This window comes from Anguilla anguilla, chromosome 7, assembly GCF_013347855.1.
Source record: "Anguilla anguilla isolate fAngAng1 chromosome 7, fAngAng1.pri, whole genome shotgun sequence".
NCBI classification, from domain to species: Eukaryota; Metazoa; Chordata; class Actinopteri; order Anguilliformes; family Anguillidae; genus Anguilla; species Anguilla anguilla.
Genome location: NC_049207.1, coordinates 14,752,913 through 14,771,040, shown reverse-complemented (window position 1 = coordinate 14,771,040; position 18,128 = coordinate 14,752,913). Strand labels below are relative to the sequence as shown.

General features: G+C 43.6%; 1 protein-coding gene across 11 annotated transcripts in view; it reads left to right on the top strand.

Moving 5' to 3' along the window:
- Positions 1 to 18,128, top strand: part of si:ch211-272n13.3 (ankyrin repeat domain-containing protein 26) — a 31,170-nt gene that overhangs the window by 1,248 nt on the left and 11,794 nt on the right. For 2 of the 11 annotated variants that reach the window (XM_035424368.1, XM_035424362.1), the window contains exons 1-28: positions 519 to 1,311; positions 1,685 to 1,978; positions 3,284 to 3,398; positions 3,966 to 4,139; positions 4,947 to 5,053; positions 5,351 to 5,488; positions 5,766 to 5,926; positions 6,230 to 6,265; positions 6,806 to 6,842; positions 6,932 to 7,001; positions 7,097 to 7,157; positions 7,299 to 7,492; positions 9,445 to 9,649; positions 9,887 to 9,951; positions 10,565 to 10,661; positions 11,578 to 11,682; positions 12,057 to 12,085; positions 12,176 to 12,251; positions 12,520 to 12,564; positions 12,761 to 13,012; positions 13,301 to 13,402; positions 13,873 to 13,955; positions 14,420 to 15,367; positions 16,376 to 16,596; positions 16,846 to 17,007; positions 17,255 to 17,285; positions 17,585 to 17,726; positions 17,876 to 18,089. In XM_035424368.1, the coding sequence (XP_035280259.1) occupies positions 1,776 to 1,978; positions 3,284 to 3,398; positions 3,966 to 4,139; positions 4,947 to 5,053; positions 5,351 to 5,488; positions 5,766 to 5,926; positions 6,230 to 6,265; positions 6,806 to 6,842; positions 6,932 to 7,001; positions 7,097 to 7,157; positions 7,299 to 7,492; positions 9,445 to 9,649; positions 9,887 to 9,951; positions 10,565 to 10,661; positions 11,578 to 11,682; positions 12,057 to 12,085; positions 12,176 to 12,251; positions 12,520 to 12,564; positions 12,761 to 13,012; positions 13,301 to 13,402; positions 13,873 to 13,955; positions 14,420 to 15,367; positions 16,376 to 16,596; positions 16,846 to 17,007; positions 17,255 to 17,285; positions 17,585 to 17,726; positions 17,876 to 18,089 (4,073 nt within the window). In that variant the 5' untranslated portion in view covers positions 519 to 1,311; positions 1,685 to 1,775. Of the gene's footprint in view, positions 262 to 517; positions 1,312 to 1,335; positions 1,459 to 1,684; positions 1,979 to 3,283; positions 3,399 to 3,965; positions 4,140 to 4,946; positions 5,054 to 5,350; positions 5,489 to 5,765; positions 5,927 to 6,229; positions 6,266 to 6,805; positions 6,843 to 6,931; positions 7,002 to 7,096; positions 7,158 to 7,298; positions 7,493 to 9,444; positions 9,650 to 9,886; positions 9,952 to 10,564; positions 10,662 to 11,577; positions 11,683 to 12,056; positions 12,086 to 12,175; positions 12,252 to 12,519; positions 12,565 to 12,760; positions 13,013 to 13,300; positions 13,403 to 13,872; positions 13,956 to 14,419; positions 15,368 to 16,375; positions 16,597 to 16,845; positions 17,008 to 17,254; positions 17,286 to 17,584; positions 17,727 to 17,875; positions 18,090 to 18,128 lie in introns of those variants that run through there. The other 9 variants (XM_035424366.1, XM_035424367.1, XM_035424364.1 and 6 more) reach the window with 8 other exon arrangements.

Sequence of the window (18,128 nt, the reverse complement as noted above, 5' to 3'; positions counted from 1 at the left end):
ATAATATACGATATTTTGGTACTTGTCGTTCATTGGACGGTTTAGGGACGTTCTTTATGTATCCGAAGTGTGATTGGATTGGCCTCGGCAGAGAAGCCAGCAAACAAACTATGCTGTCCCTGCGCAACGTACTGTGCATTTTGGTTGGTCGTTAGCTAGGAAGAAATTGTGAATTGCTAATACAAATAAATTGGAAAAAACTGAAGTGGAATTGGGTGGCATGGGGGCCAGTTAGCCAAGTGGAAAACTGACCAATGAATGGTAATCCTTTTAATAGTGTTTATTCGATAAACATTTAATGTTAATTTAGTGGTGTCCATTCAATAACCGATAGCGTTACACATGCTGCAACTAGCAAACTAAGTTAAGCAATAAACGATGTTAGCGAAGTTGTACGTTAGATAGCCAGTTAGCTAGGTTAACTGTTTAAACATAACCTGTGCATAATAAGAAGATTATTTGCTACAACTAGAGGTAAAATTGACAAACTCCCAAGTGGAGTGTTTTTGTTTCAGAATGCAGGACAGCTAGCACGCTAGCTAACTTGGCAGGAAGGGTAGCTTACAAGCCTTACTTAACATTAGTTTCATTTCTTTGCTATTTGCGAGCTGGACTAGCTTGCTAGGTAATGATATGACAACTAACCAGGCAAACCTAGTCTGTTATTAGCTAATTTAGTATATTCACTGCTATCTTTTATAACTAGCAAGCTGTAACGGTAGTTTCACGTAGCTAAACTCATAGTTGGTTGCCTTAGTTTATCCAATGCAGAAATTAACGAAAGCACGTCAAACTATTGAAGTAACGCTCGATGGTTTGCTTGCATGCATCGATATTGCATTATACAGAGTGAAAATTGTAGTTGTCTTGTGTGCTCGCTAGCTAGCTACATGTGAAATAAGTCTCTGTAGCATTTTAAATGTCGCGGTTGAATGTGACGCTGTGGTAGAGGTTAGTTGTTTACGTTAGCGGTCAGTGATCGTAACTTGCTAGCAAGCTAAACATATTTTTGATTTTCAATGCATTAATGATGCCTGCATAGGTGTTACCTAAACCCCAAACATGCAAGGTTGATTTTTGCTAACTGGTCTTGGTAATGTTAGCTCTGTTTCCAGATAAGCGCGGGTGGTTGCCTTGGTTACAGACCGTACCGTCAGCTTGTTGCGCTCCCGCTGCTATCTGTGTGTAAACTAGCTAGCTATCGGAGATGCTGAGGACAGAAGACTGACACTTCGTCATTGTTAAACAATATGAATAGCATCGATACAAAATGCGGATAAACTGCCCTTTCAGAGAGTCCGTCATTGTAAGGTAAGGGCTAAACGTGTGGGATACAGTTAGAAATTGGCAGCTACATAAACCAACAATCTTGCAAGCTAACGTTACGCTAGCTAGCTAGCCAAGTCTCCTGTGACATCTCGAGTAATGTTAGTCTACCTTGGAACAGTCAACATTAAGGTAACCTGCTTATTGCTTGCAAGCTTCTGTAGCGAGCTGATGTTGATTATCGGTAACCAGCTACGCCATTTGATTTCTTTGCTGGTGTCAAACACTGTTTGACTAATGCTACACTTGAATTTATGGTTTTGATCCATTTAGCGAACCAGGTGGTTCGTTGGTGCCCTACGGTGACATCACACCAGCTAACTAGTGAGCCTTATCCGCTTTGTGCGTTTATTTTTAGGAATGGAAAAGACTCCTGAGGTAATCATCCGACGGCCCCCGAGTGCCACTACCAGCCACCCGGGCTGCGCCCTGCATCACAGCCAGACACAATGAAGAAAATATTCAGCTTCGCCAAGAAAAAGAAGGGGTTCTCTCCTAATTCGTCTGACACGGGCAGTGTGCTGTCGGTCGGATATGAGATTAAGGAGAAAGACTTAAGTAAGATCCACAAAGCTGCATCTTCGGGCGATCTTTCCAAGCTGAAACAACTCGCAAAGAAGAATGATTTAAGTCAACTTGATAAAGAAAACAGGTAAGGCACGATTCAATTTCATAGGGTCATACACATTTATCTTATCAGATGTCCAAAAGTCTTCAAATGCATTTACTTAATGAAGTTACACAGGCATTAGAGAATGTATATTTTAGGGGTGGCCTGTCACTGAATGGCGATACAGAGGAATCAGAGTATGGTGTATGAATGGGAGGTTGTTGTTTCTTGGTATCATAGATCATTCAGTTAACACGCACAAATACAATTTTGGGACCTTTATGGGATGTATACTTTAGTTGAAGGAAAGGCAGCAAGCTGAAAGGAACTAGGTTATGCTAATAGAAGTTAGAGAGCTTTGTTCTTTCACTTATGCTGTGTGTTTTTAGAGTTTGTGGAAGTGCTTGGGTTCTGTTTTATAGCTGTGTGCTTAAAACCACTTCATCAGTCTTCACTCCTGTTACCGCTACACAATCAGCTGTCAGAACATCATTAGATGTGCTTTCAAATAAATATGGTTTATGTATCTAAAGAGCCATATGTCATTGTGGTATAATGTAACAATGTGTTTGGGTAATGTGTATGCTCAATTGAATAAAATGCCAGAATTCTCCTCCCCATGTTTAAGCTGAAATTAGTTGACCTCCTTGTTGTGCCAAATATTTGGGTAAACAATAATTAGGCTAAGTAAAGGACATATTGTTCACCACACACTTGGAATAATATCGTATGACAGGGATAATTGTTCCATTTACATCACTAAAATGAAGCAGGCCTATGAGTAGCTAGGCCACTTGGTCATTGTTGTTGTCCTTAAGTTTCAAAGCAGATCTTATTACTTTAGGCTCATACGAGTTTAGAGTGTTTGCACATGAAAGAGGAGCACTTGCATCTATTCAGCAAATGGGAGCCTTTCATTAACAAAGAGTAATCCTGTTCTCCTAGTGATCACAAATCTGGTATGAATTCCATCATGAGTTTTTATGATCAATAGTTCATTCTCCACTAAGGAAATACAGTGGAATGCTCACAGTTCCAAATGCTGACAGTCCTTAACCTCAAATTAGCCTACTTTTTTGTTTTTGCTTTCCCATAACATTTCTGAGGCATTGTATCAGTTATAACATTGTAATAGTGCAACAGCCATCATGATTATGTCCTTGGTAGTGCACCTAGGATGTATGTAATATTGCATCTTGTATTCTGAAAAATAGGTGAAGTTGATGTACTGTATGTTGCATGGTCATGCTTTGGGGATAGTCTTATGCTTAGAAGCTCTGAAGCAAATCTTATCTTTCTTACACTGTCTGCAAAATGAGTAACTGTGAGCATAATCCTCTGTTTCAGAACACCTCTACACATCGCCTGTGCTAATGGACACGTTGAGATTGTGCAGTTCTTGGTGGAGAGCAAAGCCAAGCTGAACCTATGTGACAATCAGAACAGATCCCCGTTAATGAAGGTGCTGTAAGAGTGTATTTGTTGCATTATGCCTATTTGGCAGAACCTGAAAGTGCTTTAATCTAGGCATTAATGATTCATTATCTGTGAGACTTTGGCGTGGATAATTCATTCACTCATTGATTTGCAAGTGCTGCTGAAAAAAAAGCATTTGCAAATCCAGAACAAGTTGTTTGTCGTTCTTTTTTTTCCCTTTTGTTTTGCTTTACTCTTGATTTTTCCTGGTTTATGAGGTGTTATTAGTGCAGGTTTCTAGTTTCTCTTGATTATTAGAGGCCTAGAACACTACATTTTTCTGGGAAAATAAATAGTTTTTTTCCCTTAATTTTGAATAGCCAATTATGCTCACACTTCAGTGCTTATCATAGCCTCAGTTGTCGATTTTGAGAGAGCACAGATAATCACGTCCTGTCCACCAAAGCATGTGATGTCACCACTGGCTCTTTTCACACCGCAGTCGCCAAGTCGGGCTTAGGCAGACGTGAGTCTGAGGAAGACATTTCTTGTCCAGGCTCATATATTATTATCTTAAGATACACAGCCACATGTTGTGTATATATGCCTGCAGGCAGTGCAGTGCCAGCAGGAGCGCTGTGTGGTCACCCTTTTGGAGCACAATGCTGACCCCAACCTGGTGGACATCAATGGGAACACTGCCTTGCACCTGGCTGCCCTCATCCCCTCCATCTCCATGGCTGTGCAGCTGCTGGAGCACGAAGCCAACGTCAATGCCCAGAACAAGGTTAGTCCAGCTCCACCCACATAGTCTGGCAGCATTCAGTACACACTGCATCAGCATGCAAGAGCACCAACAGGATTTCTTCATTTATTGGGGATAGATGGGGACTGTATGAAAGGAGAACACAAATATGATTCAAAATATGTATCCAGTTTGTTGCAGGCATGATTCGGGGCTGTTTTATACTTCTGCATAGTTTGCGTGATTTGTGTTGTGTGTGGCATTCATGAAAGGACAGAGCATTTATACTTGTGCAGCCTGTTGTACAGGCGCAGGTTGTTTGTTTAAAATTCCTGAACTATACGAGTGACCACACACGACCCTGTGGAGTGACGTTTGGCAGTAACCACCAGTCATCATCTGTGCAGTGTACGTGGGCACTGGTCGCTAAGTACATGCTTTTAAATTCTTTGGGAGGTACACAGCATCAATGCGGACATGGTCTGTGACCTTCACTCACGCCGCACATTCCGCACAACCCCAATGCAGACCCGTTTTTATGTGTAGTCTGCAGAAGTATAAAACAGCCTTAACAGTTCTGGACTTCATCCTTGAGTCTGCCATCCTCCTTATGTCTTTTTCTTTTACTTGTAATGGAGTGTTATGTTTGTATTGATCTGCCCTCCCCTCAAATAAACTTATAAATATCTCCTGCTATTAACTGTAAATACTGTAAAATTGTAAATAAATCAATACATGGAAGTGGAAAAAAGTGTCTGTGGATGCCATCTCATTTTGGTTTTGTTTATCTGTCTTTTCCTTGTTTCTTCATGTTGGCATTTGATTGTCATGCTGGACTTCTGCGTTCAGGACGGTTGCACCCCTCTGACTCTGGCTGTGACAGAAAACCATGTCGAAATGGCAGAGTTCCTCCTGAAGGAGGGAGCAGACGTGAATGCGGCTGACCAGGGTGAAAGGTGAGTGACTATGTTGAGATGCTAAGAGCTGCATCGGAATGGATTTCTATATGGACTTCACTGTGTGCCGGGGGGCATTGTCACACTGAAACAGGAAAGGGCCTTCCCCAAACTGTTGCCACAAAGTTGCAAGCATAGAATCATCTAGAATGTCATTGCATTAAGTTTTGCCTTCACTGGTATAAAGGAGCCTAGCCCAAAACATGGAAAAAAAGCCCCAGACCAAGGGGTGTCGAGATACTTTTGGTCATATATGTGCACTCATGAGTTGACCCCTCCTGATTGTGTCTGATTTAGGACGTCTTTGATGATTGCTGCTTGTAACGGCCAGATCAGCATGGTGCGCCTGCTCTTGCGGTACAATGCAGACGTAACGATAAAGGACGAGAAAGGGTGGACATCTGATGACTACGCGGTCATGAATGGTCACCATGCGTAAGTCCTCTACCCAAAATACATTCATTTTTGGAGTAAATATTGTATTTGTCATTTCCTGAGGAAGACTAGATCAGTCCAAATGCTTCTCATGCATTAAGTGAAATGTGTAGTGGTGTTTAATTTTAAATGGATAGAGAATTTATTCAATCATCAATGCAGGCAGCTTTCACAGCTGTTATATTTTAAGGAAAAGCAAATGCCCAGTCGTAGAGAAAAAACACTTTTGTGAACATTGTGGTTCATGATTCTCGGTTTAAGCCTGTTTGTGTCTCAGGTGTTCGCATCTGATAATTGAACATGGAACAAAGGGGAAGACTCAGCCATCGCCCTCTCATTTCGCTTCGACCGGAAAGAAGCCGGCGGCCGTATTGGGCAGCCCACGGCACATGGCTCAGGCAGGCCCTGCCCTAGGGCAACCAGCCACTGACAGAGAAGGTGATTTCTTTGATGTCATATTACAATAAAAGAGAAAACAAGCAAAAATTCATTATTAGACCACAAAGTGCTTTAATTTGCACAGTGGAGTACTGATGTGCCTAATACAGGTTCTTGTTCCTGAAGGCCAAACGGTTTCAGTTTGGTTTCAGAAGGCCATCATCAGTTTGTATTTATTTGTCTCAGTGTAACTAAACAAATGAACTCATGGTGCCCTTGGTTTCTGTCCTCCATTACTGTGAATGTTCATCGTTATTTGGTTTTCATCTGCTCCCTCATGCATTTCCACCTGACTGGATCTAGAACTGCAGCTGTCAGGAGCAGCTGAAGCAGGCAAAGGTATCACACACTGTTGCAGTCATAGATATGCAAGTACTAGGTTGGAGAGTCTGTGATGCCTTTTTCATATGTTCTGGCCACGAGGGAGTCCAGGACAGATTCTAGAAAAGAGTACTTTATATTCTAATCCTGTTTTAATCAAAGCAGCTCCTGTTATGGATTTAAGACCATTCCTGTCCAAAATGACTTCCCTGCTTACATGTATTTGGCATGTGTGCAGTTGCTCCACTTTTATGTATATTTCAAAACCCATGTTTTTGGATTTTGCTATCCAATCTTGTCATTGTAAGTTTATGTCTTGCTGCATTTTCCTCAGACCAATGCAATGTAGTGCATCTCACTGCAGCTGTTCTCATAGTTGGCTATCCACGGAATTAGAACCAGGCAATTAAATGTATGTGCTTGAAGAGATCCAGTCAGATATGTAATTTATTTATGATCTACTGATTTTGGAAATGCCCTAAGTGCTCTTGTCTTTCACACAGTAGTGTTTCTTTCCGTAACGTCCTCAAAATATTTAACAGCACTTTTTCCCCCCAGTTGATGAAGATGATTCACAGGCAGAATCTATCAGTAGGTAAGGGAAGCTCCTTATCTTTGTGCTGTGTGTTTAGCATGACATTTATTTGTTCTCTTTCATAGCATTTACTCTCATATTTTACCTAGAGCATCACGTAGAGGCGCTGGTGATTCATGGCCTTCTTCAGATGAAGATGACTTAGACTTCAGCCCAAAGGTACTGCATCTCAGTAAATTAAGCACTCACACTCAGTAGTGTAGTACTTGCTTTCCTACAGCTTAGATTTGTACAATTCTTTCTTTTATTTACAGAAAACACAAAAGCCAAACCTAAAGAAACTAATGAGTGCCTCACAAAAGGGCAGGACTGATGGTAACTATCAAAATGTGTAATATGCCAATTCCTAAAACTGTGTCATTTAACCGTATTAAAATGGTCTGCTAATTTTTGACTGTGTGTAATGACATTGTGCTTTCCTCTAGTTCACTCGTAATGTGTTCCCCTTCCCTGTAGTGATAGCAGATGTGGATAGATCCTCAAGTGAATCCCAGTCTGAGCAGGAGAGTGAGGGTGAAGCCAAGAGAAACTCCTCCCTCCCTGTGGCTTTACCCCCGACTATCGCCCTCCCCAACCCAGCATCCTCATCTTCCCCATCCTTTTGTAAACCTCCTCAGGCAACTTCCACCCCTCCCAGCCACTGTAAAAAGGTAATATTTGTGTGTGTTACTAAGATGAGGGCTCTTCTAACACCCTTCTGTTTCCTGTGTTCTGTTTTCCCCTTCTGCCTTTCCCCCATCGTGTTTTCTGGGTTTATTAAGAGGGAGGGCTTTCAGATGTGGTTTTTACCAGTAAACCAAGAGGAAACTCGCAGGAAGAGGGGGAAAGTGACAGTCCAGAGGGACAGGAAGAGGAGGAGTCTGACGAGGAAGACGAGGACGAGGAAGATGAAGTAGACGAAGACGAGGGTGATGATGATGATGAGGAGGAGGATGAAGATGCTGAGGAAGAAAGTGAAGAAGATGAAGAAGTTGATGAGGAGCAGGATGAAGAGGAGGAGGAGGAGGATGATATGGAGAAGGATGACGTTGCTGTGGCTCACATCAGGAATGATGGCATTAATGATGAAGAGTTGCCAAGACCTGTCACAGCAGGAGCTGATGCTGATATTGAAGAGGAAGCTGACGTAGAGCAGCCCCTGGTTGAAGGTCATGACCCTCACCAGTCTGCAGCAGGTACTGAGCAAGCAGCAGTGACTGAAAACCAGGAACCCATGGAAAATGTGTTTCGTGTGAAAATCAGAAATGATAACGGCAATGATCATGAAGATGAGGGGCTTTCCAAAAATATAATCAATGAAGCTGATAATGGCACCCTAGGAATCCTGGACTTTGGAGAAGATTGTGTTGTGTCCGCCATCAGAGTTGAGTCAGGGTATTCGGATGAAGAGGAAGATCATGGAAATAAAGAGAATTCAGATAAGGACCATTTTGAGGCAAGGTCCCCACAAGAACCAAAGGTGCTGCCTCAGAAGAACGTGGGCTGGAATGTTCAGGCAGAAGAGCCCCCTTTTCCTGATATGTCTTGGGGGGATGATAACGATGAGAGTGATGATTTGGCTTATTCCCCAGAAGAACCTAAAGATCCTCCTCTGCACACTGGCCTTACCCTATGGGGGAAAAGTCCAGAGGAGCCAGTCTCTCCTGATGTGTCTAGGAGAGATGAAAAGGACAGAGTTGAAAACAGTGCAAAACAAAAGTTTATAGGAAGTATGTCTCCAGTTTTGGCAGAACCAAACTTACAAAAAAGCTCAGACAAGACTTTGCTTGGAAAAGAGATGGATGAGCCCACATCACCTGTTGAATCCTGGGAAGAGAAAAAGGGCATTCGTGTGAGAGCATCCGGCCATAGTCATGGCATTTCAATATCTGGGTCCCATAGAAAGCCAATGACACTGCCTCAAAAGAATGTAGGCACAAACCTGTTAGCTAAAAGGAGAGATCAACCTTCCTCTCCTGAGTCGTCTTGGGGAGATGAAAAGGATGAAGATAATGAAGGCCCCACTTATAATGATGAAGCTTTGGAGATGCAGCCTGCAGCTGTGATTGAATCCAAGGCCAGTGATTCATGGGATTCAGATGAGGGGAATTTGAAGAGTGAGCACTTACAGCCACCTGGCAAAGTTGCTGAGCAGCAGGAGTACAGTGCTCCTGTGTCACTGATTGTCGGCCATTATGAAGGCCCTTATGAGCCCAAGGAGGATTCTGGGAAGATTGCAGCAGGTTCTAGTAAGGCAAATGAAGAGAGTGTAGAATCCCCGTGCATGAGCGCTGAGAAGCAGTCAGAGTCTGATATTGACTGGGGAGATGAAATTTCCAACCATGAACAGTTACCTCAGACTGCCATTGATGATGTTGAGCTTGATCCACCTCTTGGGGAAGATCTTGAGGGGCTAATGGTCAGAGCCACCGAAGATAAACGAGCCACAAATTTGAAAATGTATAATGCAGGAGCATCTAAGGTAGGACAGAAATAGTAGATGATGGTAGTAGACAGTATTGATAAAGTAGGCATGTAAAAAACAAGTAGATGCCACAGCCTCTCAACTATTTGTCCTGTACCTGTCATTTTCCAGTGGTGCTGAAAATTTTCTTTCAAATAGGATGGCATTTCCACTGAAGACGATGAGGAAGACGAGGATGAAGAAGAAGATGATGATGACGATGATGATGAAGAAACCAAAGAGGATGAGAATGAAGAGAACAAAAGTAGAGAGGTTCCTGATATTAATACAAATGCTCAGGATGGTCAGAAGTCACATGGTGCCAGTGTAAAACAGAAAAGTAACCCTAAAGATGTCAAAAGAGGTGAGGAGTTCACGTTTCTCAATAATATTGACTGTTTCTACGTATTTATATGTGTATGAAACCAACGCTAACTAATAGCACTGAATGTGCAACAATCAAGAGGAGAAAATACCGTTTCATTTTAATGAGAAAAAGTCTCAAAATAAAACTTTTCAGCTTTGATTATTTGAGAGGTCATTCCAAAAGAGAATGCCACAGCGTAGCGTCCAACAGTAAATGTCCCAAAATCTTCCGCAGATTTCCTGTCAGAATTGGGCCTGGAGGGAGGAGAGGAGGAGGAGGATTCGCCCTGGGACTCTGAGGTGGGGCAGAACAGAAACGCATCAATGCAGTACAGTTCTGCTCATTGATTTCTATGTTTGTTTATGCGTGGCTGTAGAGACACCAACCAGGATGCCATGGCCAGATATGCTATGTTACATTACTTGACAATCCAGAGTGTCGTACACAAGTGGAGAACATCTGAGGAATGCAGTAATGCAGTATTACCCATAAGGCAGAGGCCCCTTTATAATCAATAAGTGTAATGTCAACCTAAGAAACAACTATTTGTAACTATGATGTAAAGAAAGTACCACTAGACAGATAATCGGTCTGTTACAGCTATAACTAACATTTTTCAAAGGGAAATCCAAAGAAAGATTGATAAAAGAAAGGTTATCTAAGGGGGATCCTGGGAACTGTGGTGTTATCTGAAGAGTCATCAGTCTGTTAAATACATGCATCACAAAAGCATTTGGAATGTACACTTTGAGTAAACCGTTATCCTTGAAAGCGAGACACTATTCTGCAAATACAATGTAATTGTGAGTGTTTGAATGGTGCCAACCTGTGATCTGTACAGAGAGTGCAGTTGTTAGGGTTTTTTTTTTTTTTTTTTTTTTAAGTGCACTGTGTTGTCATTTCCTCATACAGTCTGGCTCTGACAGTCCAGGGAAACTGCAAGGTGTGGCCCACACCCCTGTGAAGGCACATAAAGTGATGGCCAGCATTTCAGAGGAGAAAAATGAAGGTAATTGCCTCTGTCACGTTTTCTATTTAAGGCTGCGGTATGTAAGTAGGAGATCAGAAAACCAACTGAGCAGTAGTTATGCTTGTAGATTTTGCTTTGGACTCATGTCACTAAAACCATTTCATGCTTAAAGAACCAGTAGCCTATCCACATTACTTGATATTGCAGTACTTAAAAAATAGATCACATCTATTAAATACATTAATTAAAATACTGATTGATTGATTGATATATACATCCTGAATTAAATGAGCTTTAAAAATGAGTTTAAAAATGTGGTTCTTAAATAGACATTGGTTAAATGTATTCATTTGGCTGGTTTTCCAGTATACCGTATAATCCTGCATACCTAACCCCAGGACATAATGAATCATCATGTGGAAAAATGGCTCAAATAAAATGTTCTGCATGGTGTAATGACAATTAAGAGCACTTAAAGATTGCAAAAGATTAAGTATAGAAATGCTTTCAAATTGCTTTAGCCCTCATTTTTACTAAGCCTAAGAAATCAGGCACATTTGCAAAATAAGAGAAACATTGTAATGGTTAATAACATGATTAATTAGGTATTGTTTGATAACCCAAAGTAAGAAATTTAAATGGACAGAATTATATTTGTATCATTTATGTTTTATGCTAAGCCAACTTTTCAAAATATGTCTGTGTTTACTGTATTTAATAAGCTAAATTATGCATTCAGCATTTCAAACTGCTTTTGCTGCCTTGTTTTTGTCATTTTATTGCTTTAGTTTTTTCACATATCCAACATACCGCATATTCCAACAAGGTTGGATGTTCAGGATTGTACTGTACTTACAGTATTGTAGCAGATCAGGCTCAGTGTCTTTGAAAAGTGTGTTCAAGAAATCTTGCCCGCAGGCTTTTAACAGAATTTATATCAAATTCCTTTCCGTAGACCCCTTTTACATTCCTTCTTTCTTAAGAGGATCAAGACACTGTAGGATGGCTAATCTAGAGATTCCAAGGAGATTAGTCAGGACGGGAGACCTTTCAGCTCCGGGTATGGACACTGCCCCTCAAAGGGCGGAGTCAATCCGACACGATCGCCGTGACCATACTGACCATAATCCAGTTGTGCGGCAGCCAGGTGCATGCAGGGCTCCATCGCGGCCTCATGCTTACCATTAACCCCTTCTGTGCCGCTCTGTCCCATAACCGCCCCCGTCCGAGCCCTAACCGCGCGTCACCTGCATGCGGGAGGAACTCTGCTGTTCTGGCACGGCTTCATCGCGCACTGGCATGTGTGCGCAGTTCCGCACTGCAGTCCTGCACATATGCATGTCTGAATGCCAGCTCCAGTGCTAGCCCAAGTCTGACACTCCCTGGACAGTAATTTTCAAAGTTTAATCTAACTGCGTTTTTTCAATCATGCAGATTTGCAAGATGGTGGTTTGGAAAAGAAGGTACGTTAGTCTCTCTGCTCTTTAGAATGGTTTTACAAGTCGGCACCAAACCAGCTGGCGTGAAACTTGTGTTCATTTGTCCTTTCACAGCCAGTATTAAAAGCCCAGCCAGCACCTGTCTTACCCAAACCAGCTGAACCTAAAGATGATGCTGTCAAAAACAAAGGTAATCACTGATTTAATGCCTTAAATGAAAGAGGTGCATGGCTACATTCAGTCCTCTGGCTACATATCCCAGTTGCTGCAACATGCAAATGCGGCACAAATAGGAACTGAAAAGTTGCGACTCCAAGTCGTTTTTTGCTGAATTGTGCCACATGTAACTGGTCTGAACGTAGCCTTACTCATTCAGTTTCCTTACACTGTATGTCCTGTATTTTCTTTTCTTTTTGCCACATTGTATCTGTACACACTTTTTTTTTTCCTTCTAACAGATTTAATGGAAGAACTTGGTTTGGATGATGCTGATGATCTTGAAGGTAATATACTCTTTTCCTCTGTGCACCTAACATCAAATTTTCATTTCATTTCTACATATGTACATACATACATACAAAGATAAATTATAAGTAGCTGTAGTGTGGAGATGGCACTTGTCTGCCTGAAGGAATAACCAGTTTGAAGCGGTCTCCCATTGGCCAGTAGTTGTGATGCAGTCACCTCCGCCCCTTGCAGATGCTTCGGACTGGGACACAGCGAGCACCGCCAGCCGGACCATCGCTGGGCGCAAGCTGGCCTCGCCCTCGGGAGAGGAGCCCGGCGAGAGGCTGCCTGCCGCTCAGAGCAAAGCCCAGGGTCCCCCCAGCCCGACGGCCCGAACCCCCCCACTGCCCAGCCCCCGTTCCTCAAACCCCTCCGCAACACTACAGCCTCAGCCACATCCCCGTGCCAGGAGACTTCTACCTGCCACAGCAGAGAGCGAGGAAGGTACTGCCTAACATAGGGAAGCTCAAATCTGTCACTCACTGTTCATACAGACATTTGTGAGTGACTCTGGGTTAAATTATGGAATATATAATATGGTGTTCATTATTTTTTTCATGCAAATGTTACCATTATAATACTGAATGATTCAGCATGGTACAGACGGGGAGACAGGGGAACTGGAAGGGCACTGGTTGTGTCACACCCTGGCACCCTCTGTAATATTTATAATGCTCTGATTTGCCTAAATATTCAAGTAGCTACCATATACAAATGGTCTTTCCTGTTCAGAGTCTGACTGGGATTCAGAAAGCGGTACCCCTGCCTCTAGTCCGAGAAAGACTGGAAAACTACAGCCAAATCTGCCTGAAGATAAAGCCATATCTAAGCCAGGTGAGCTCAGATATGTGAAGTTCTTGCAGAGCTCGCATTAGTATGCAATTCTTGTCAAAGAATTACTATTTTTCCCACGCAACATTTAAAAAAAAATTTTTTTTTTAATTTTTAAAAAAAGTTGAACTGACAAGTGCATAGTACTGGAGAGGTATGGAACCCAAGGGGGCTTATACAAGTACCTCCCCTAATGACATTAGCTGACCTATAGTGATATTTATAACGTTATATTTGTCATTAGGCAAAAATGAATAGAAAACAAAACGGGGAAAAAAGTAGATACATATGAAAAAAAAAATAGGTTAAGAAACTAAAAGGGAAGAAGAGAATATAAATGCACAGCCAAAACAGACAATAGTATTCATCAATGAACAGACGAAACGGTAACAAAGACACTTCATAAGAGCTGTTTTCAAGTTTGATGTGAACAGTGATAAGAATGGTGGGTTAAAGTCAGCTTTTGCCGTCAGACATCCTGCCGCACCCACGTCAGCTCAGCCCTGAGGATGGAGGGAGCAGAGGCAGTGTGGAGTCAAAGGAGGAGCCGCACAAGGTTGGGTTTAGCTTCTCATGCATCGCCGTCTCCTGGTTATAGGGTTCTTTGTCTACTGATGATGACTTATCTCCACCCCATCTGTTTTTACTAGTTTTACTGTCCCCTACATCATCCTGTGCTGGTTATAGTGTGCATTAAATCTCCCTGGACTGATTTGTGTCCTGTACATTTCCTTGTACTGGCTATAGTAGCCCCTAAATCTGGCTTTTTTTTAGCGTACCCAATATGTTGTACTGATCTTATTGTTCTCTGGACATTTGGTGACATCGTGATCCTAGATGGGCTGAATGAACTGTTCTTGTCATCATAGCATTCGTTGTTGAGAGCTCATGCGTGTTAATTGGTTTCAGAACCATATGAATGAAGGAGTACTGTGTGCATCGGCCATTTGGGAGACTTTTTGTGTTCTTGCCTTTTATATAGATTTTACTTTATTTCTTTGTCCATTTGCACTGTCAAAGGAGAGGCATGCCGTAGATACCTCAGGGTTAGACGTGAGTAACCCCACCCACGTCACCCCTGGGGAGTCGCACAGTCGATCGACTCAGGAGGAAGAGGGCACCAGGACAGGAGATAAAGCTAGCGAGCCGTGGGAAAAGCGCTATGAGAAGATATGGGTGGAGATCGAGAAGAGGGAGGTGAAATCACAGTTCAAGAGCGTCGCGGCTGAGCTAAAGGAGAAGTTCGGGGAAACGCAGAAGGATGCCGGCGAGCCCACCCTTAACGCGGGCAGCGGAGAGGATGAGGATGAGCATGGGGAGGGAGACGCTCCGTTCAGGACAGCGGAGGAAGAGTCCAGTGAGGAAGAGGAGATAATTCGACCTGCTGCCAGAGCTAAGAGCTTAGTCCTGCTGCCCATTCCTGAACAGAGAGAATCGGGGCTGGAGGACTCAGCGACTGAGCCAGCAGAGAGCCCTCAGTCTGAGAGGAGAGCACGGCGACAGTCTGGCTCACCACAAGACCCTTGCAGTGCTGAGAGCAGCCAGCGGGGGGAGCCTGACCGCATTACAGAAAAGCAGGAGAACAAGCAATTTCCTGCTCTGCGCCTACCAGGAAGTGACCTCAAAGACAGTGACACTGACCTTGATGTTGACGCTGGGAACTGCCGTGAAAGGAAAAAAGAACTTGACTCTGAAGAAAGCTCCATCAGTGAACCCAAACTCAAACTCCACCCCAGCAAGGAGTCGAAACTGTGCGCATCTGCTCAAAGAACACACAACGAAACCGAAGCAGAGGCGGAGGATTCTGAACCAAGCCCATCCCCCTCCCTGCACACCAACCCCTCAGCCTCCCTGCGCTACTCTGACGAGGAGCTGGAGGAGGATCGGCACAGGTTCCAGCGCGAGGTAGGGAAGCTAAGGGTGGCCCTCCTGGATTTGGAGAAGGAGAAGGCGCAGCTGCGGAAAGAGGTAGAGGACTGTGAACCCCACTCCCATAGCTCTCCACTGCACTCCCATCCCATACTCCTGCTGTCTGTGAGAAAGGACCCAGTCATTGGCTGGAAACAAAGACCCACATTTCCACCTTCATTCTTTCTTTCTTACTCATCAAGAAGCTTTCACGTTGTCAGCGTCCACAGCTTCCCCTCACCTTCTTCCTGTGTGTGTTTTCTTGCTCCCATCTTCACCATCAGTTCGCACTGAAAAAGACTTTGCAGCGACTGCTTTACTTTCACTGGCCTCCAGGGGGCCAGTCTGTGGTTACATCTTGCGTTACTGTTACTGGTCTCTCTCACCACCTTCCTCGTCACTCTGTGGTCCCTCCCATCACCCTGTGATGTTCCTTGGACATCATGAGATTGCATGCTTAATTTAGCTTTTTAAAGAGAACAAGGTGCATTTTTTATCTGAGCCTTATTCATCTTTTGCTTGGTTTACCAAGCCAAAGATGTCTTGTGTTTGCCCTTCGTGTGTGTTTAAGCCTTCTTTTGTTTTAAAAGAAGAACGTTTCCAGAGTGTTGTTCTGTGTCATAATGCAAGATTTTTACGTGTGTTGGATTTGTGTTTTTTGGATCTGTGTGTCCTTTGCATGTTCCCTTGTACCAGTAGTATATCCATTTATCAGCAACTAAAACATTTTTTCCTGTTTAATTCAGTACACATTGACTAATATATTCATAACATGGAAATAACAATCATAATAATCATTTTCAATTTCATTTTTTTATGTGCTAACTACCTGATGGAGTTATCTTTTTCTAAATTCACATTTTCTGACTTTGTTTCAATCTGTTTGGCTTAAATAAATTTTCATTTTCCTGGTTTCAGTTTTTGGATAATATTTCATGAAGTTGGAGTATATTTAGCTACTGGCTCTGAAGCTTGTTGTATTGCCCGTTCCATATATTTCTAAAGTGAATTAAATTCCACACCTCTGTGTTGGTGAGCTCCTTGCAAACATTCCCTCTGTACTTTCAGGTTGGCACGGAAAAGAAAAGCATTATTTCCGAGGTGCAAAGACCAGGTGGATTGTGGGATGGTGAAGGCTCAAGCAGACAGTCTGTGCAGGAGTCACAGGTGGTGAAACCTCCTCAGACCAGCCGAAAACAGCAGCTGAGTGAGAAGGGAAACGGGGTCACTCCAAAGGACAAGACCAGGGAAGGTCTTCCACAAAGGGATTCGCCTAAAAGTCCAAAGAGGTACGTCAGATTTGTAACATGGCATTTCATCAACCACGCTTTTGAGTTATCTACTCTCCTTTTACTCATCCCTTCACAAGCTGCACTACATACTGCTACGCAGTACTCTCAATCTTCCAGTAAGCATGGGAGTGGCCAGAGGTGTGTTACACAACGACTGGTCGTTCAGTGGCAGGTGTGGGTGTGGCCACGCGTTGAGAAACGCCCAGAGGAAGCTGCCCTTTTAATGTGAGCTCTGTGATCTTTCAGTGGCAGCGCGGCCTCGAAGCAGGAAGGCGACGGTGTGAATACAGGCGAAAGGAGCGCTCAGCGGCCCCCGCCCAGGCCCCGGCAAGCGGCCCACGCTAATGGAGACCCGCTCTCTGTGTTTGATGATAGTACTGTGAGCGACGCCTCGGAGGATGATGGAAGGTGTGTGCGCAGTGTGTCATACATACGTCTGCAACCTCAGCAATGTCAGCTGTTTTCTTTAATTATTATTTCCCCCACTTCTGCCGACTGTTCATTTGCTCTTATGTTGCATTTTGCGTTACGGTAAATGTGTACTGCATTATACCTTGACATGAATACAAATGATCTGTCTTTCCATTCTGCTGAAAGAATGCCCTTAGAGTGAGAAATTCTGAGAAAATGTGCCATTGTTATTTTTCTTTTGTAGGTCTGCAGCCGCAGGAAATCGTGGAAACAAGGTAAACCTCAAACGCCAGAAATCAAACTACGAAGTAGTAAAATCTGTCCTGCCACAGGCTGAAGCGGTGTTAGGTCCGGGTTTGCATGTCATCAGGATAAACTGTGAGCCCAGGTTGTGTTATGCAAGATCAGACTGTGTTGTGTGAGCCTTGGTTGCGTTATGCAAGATAATATTGTCTTGTGTGAGCCCAGGTTGTGTTATGCAAGATCAGACTGTGTTGTGTGAGCCCTGGTTGTGTTATGCAAGATCAGACCGTGTTGTATGAGCCCAGGTTGTGTTATGCTGTGAACCTTGCAGGAGGCCAGTGAGAGGGAGATGGCAGATGACTTGGATGAGCTCACTCAGTCCTCCGACACCCCCACCGAGGACGAGGTCTCCCCCACCTCAGGGTACCGCAACGCCTCCCTTCTCATCCAGCAGCTCGATTCCTCCTCAGTAGGTAAGTTGGATGAACGTGAGCAGAACTGACTTTTAAACTGCCATTGTGCAGAGGAAGATCAGAACGTCCTTGTTGTTTTGGGATGACAGACTGATTCCAGCAGCCGGTTGGTCGGATTAATCGTGTATGAGTAATCCTTCTCTCCCCAGACTCTGTGAGCATGGTGAAGCTGCAGAACATGTTCCACGAATATGAGCGGACCATCCAGCGAGAGAGGGGGCGCTATAGTCTGCTGGCAGACAAGGTGTCCCGGCTAGAGAAAGACCGGGCGGAGCTGAGGCGGGCCCTGGAGGAGACCCGGGAGGGCCGGTCTGTCCTGGAGCGCCGCCAGGTGGAGCTGGAGACTGACCTCAATAACCTCAAGTGAGATGCACTTTCACCTCAGAGTTAAATCTTAAGAGC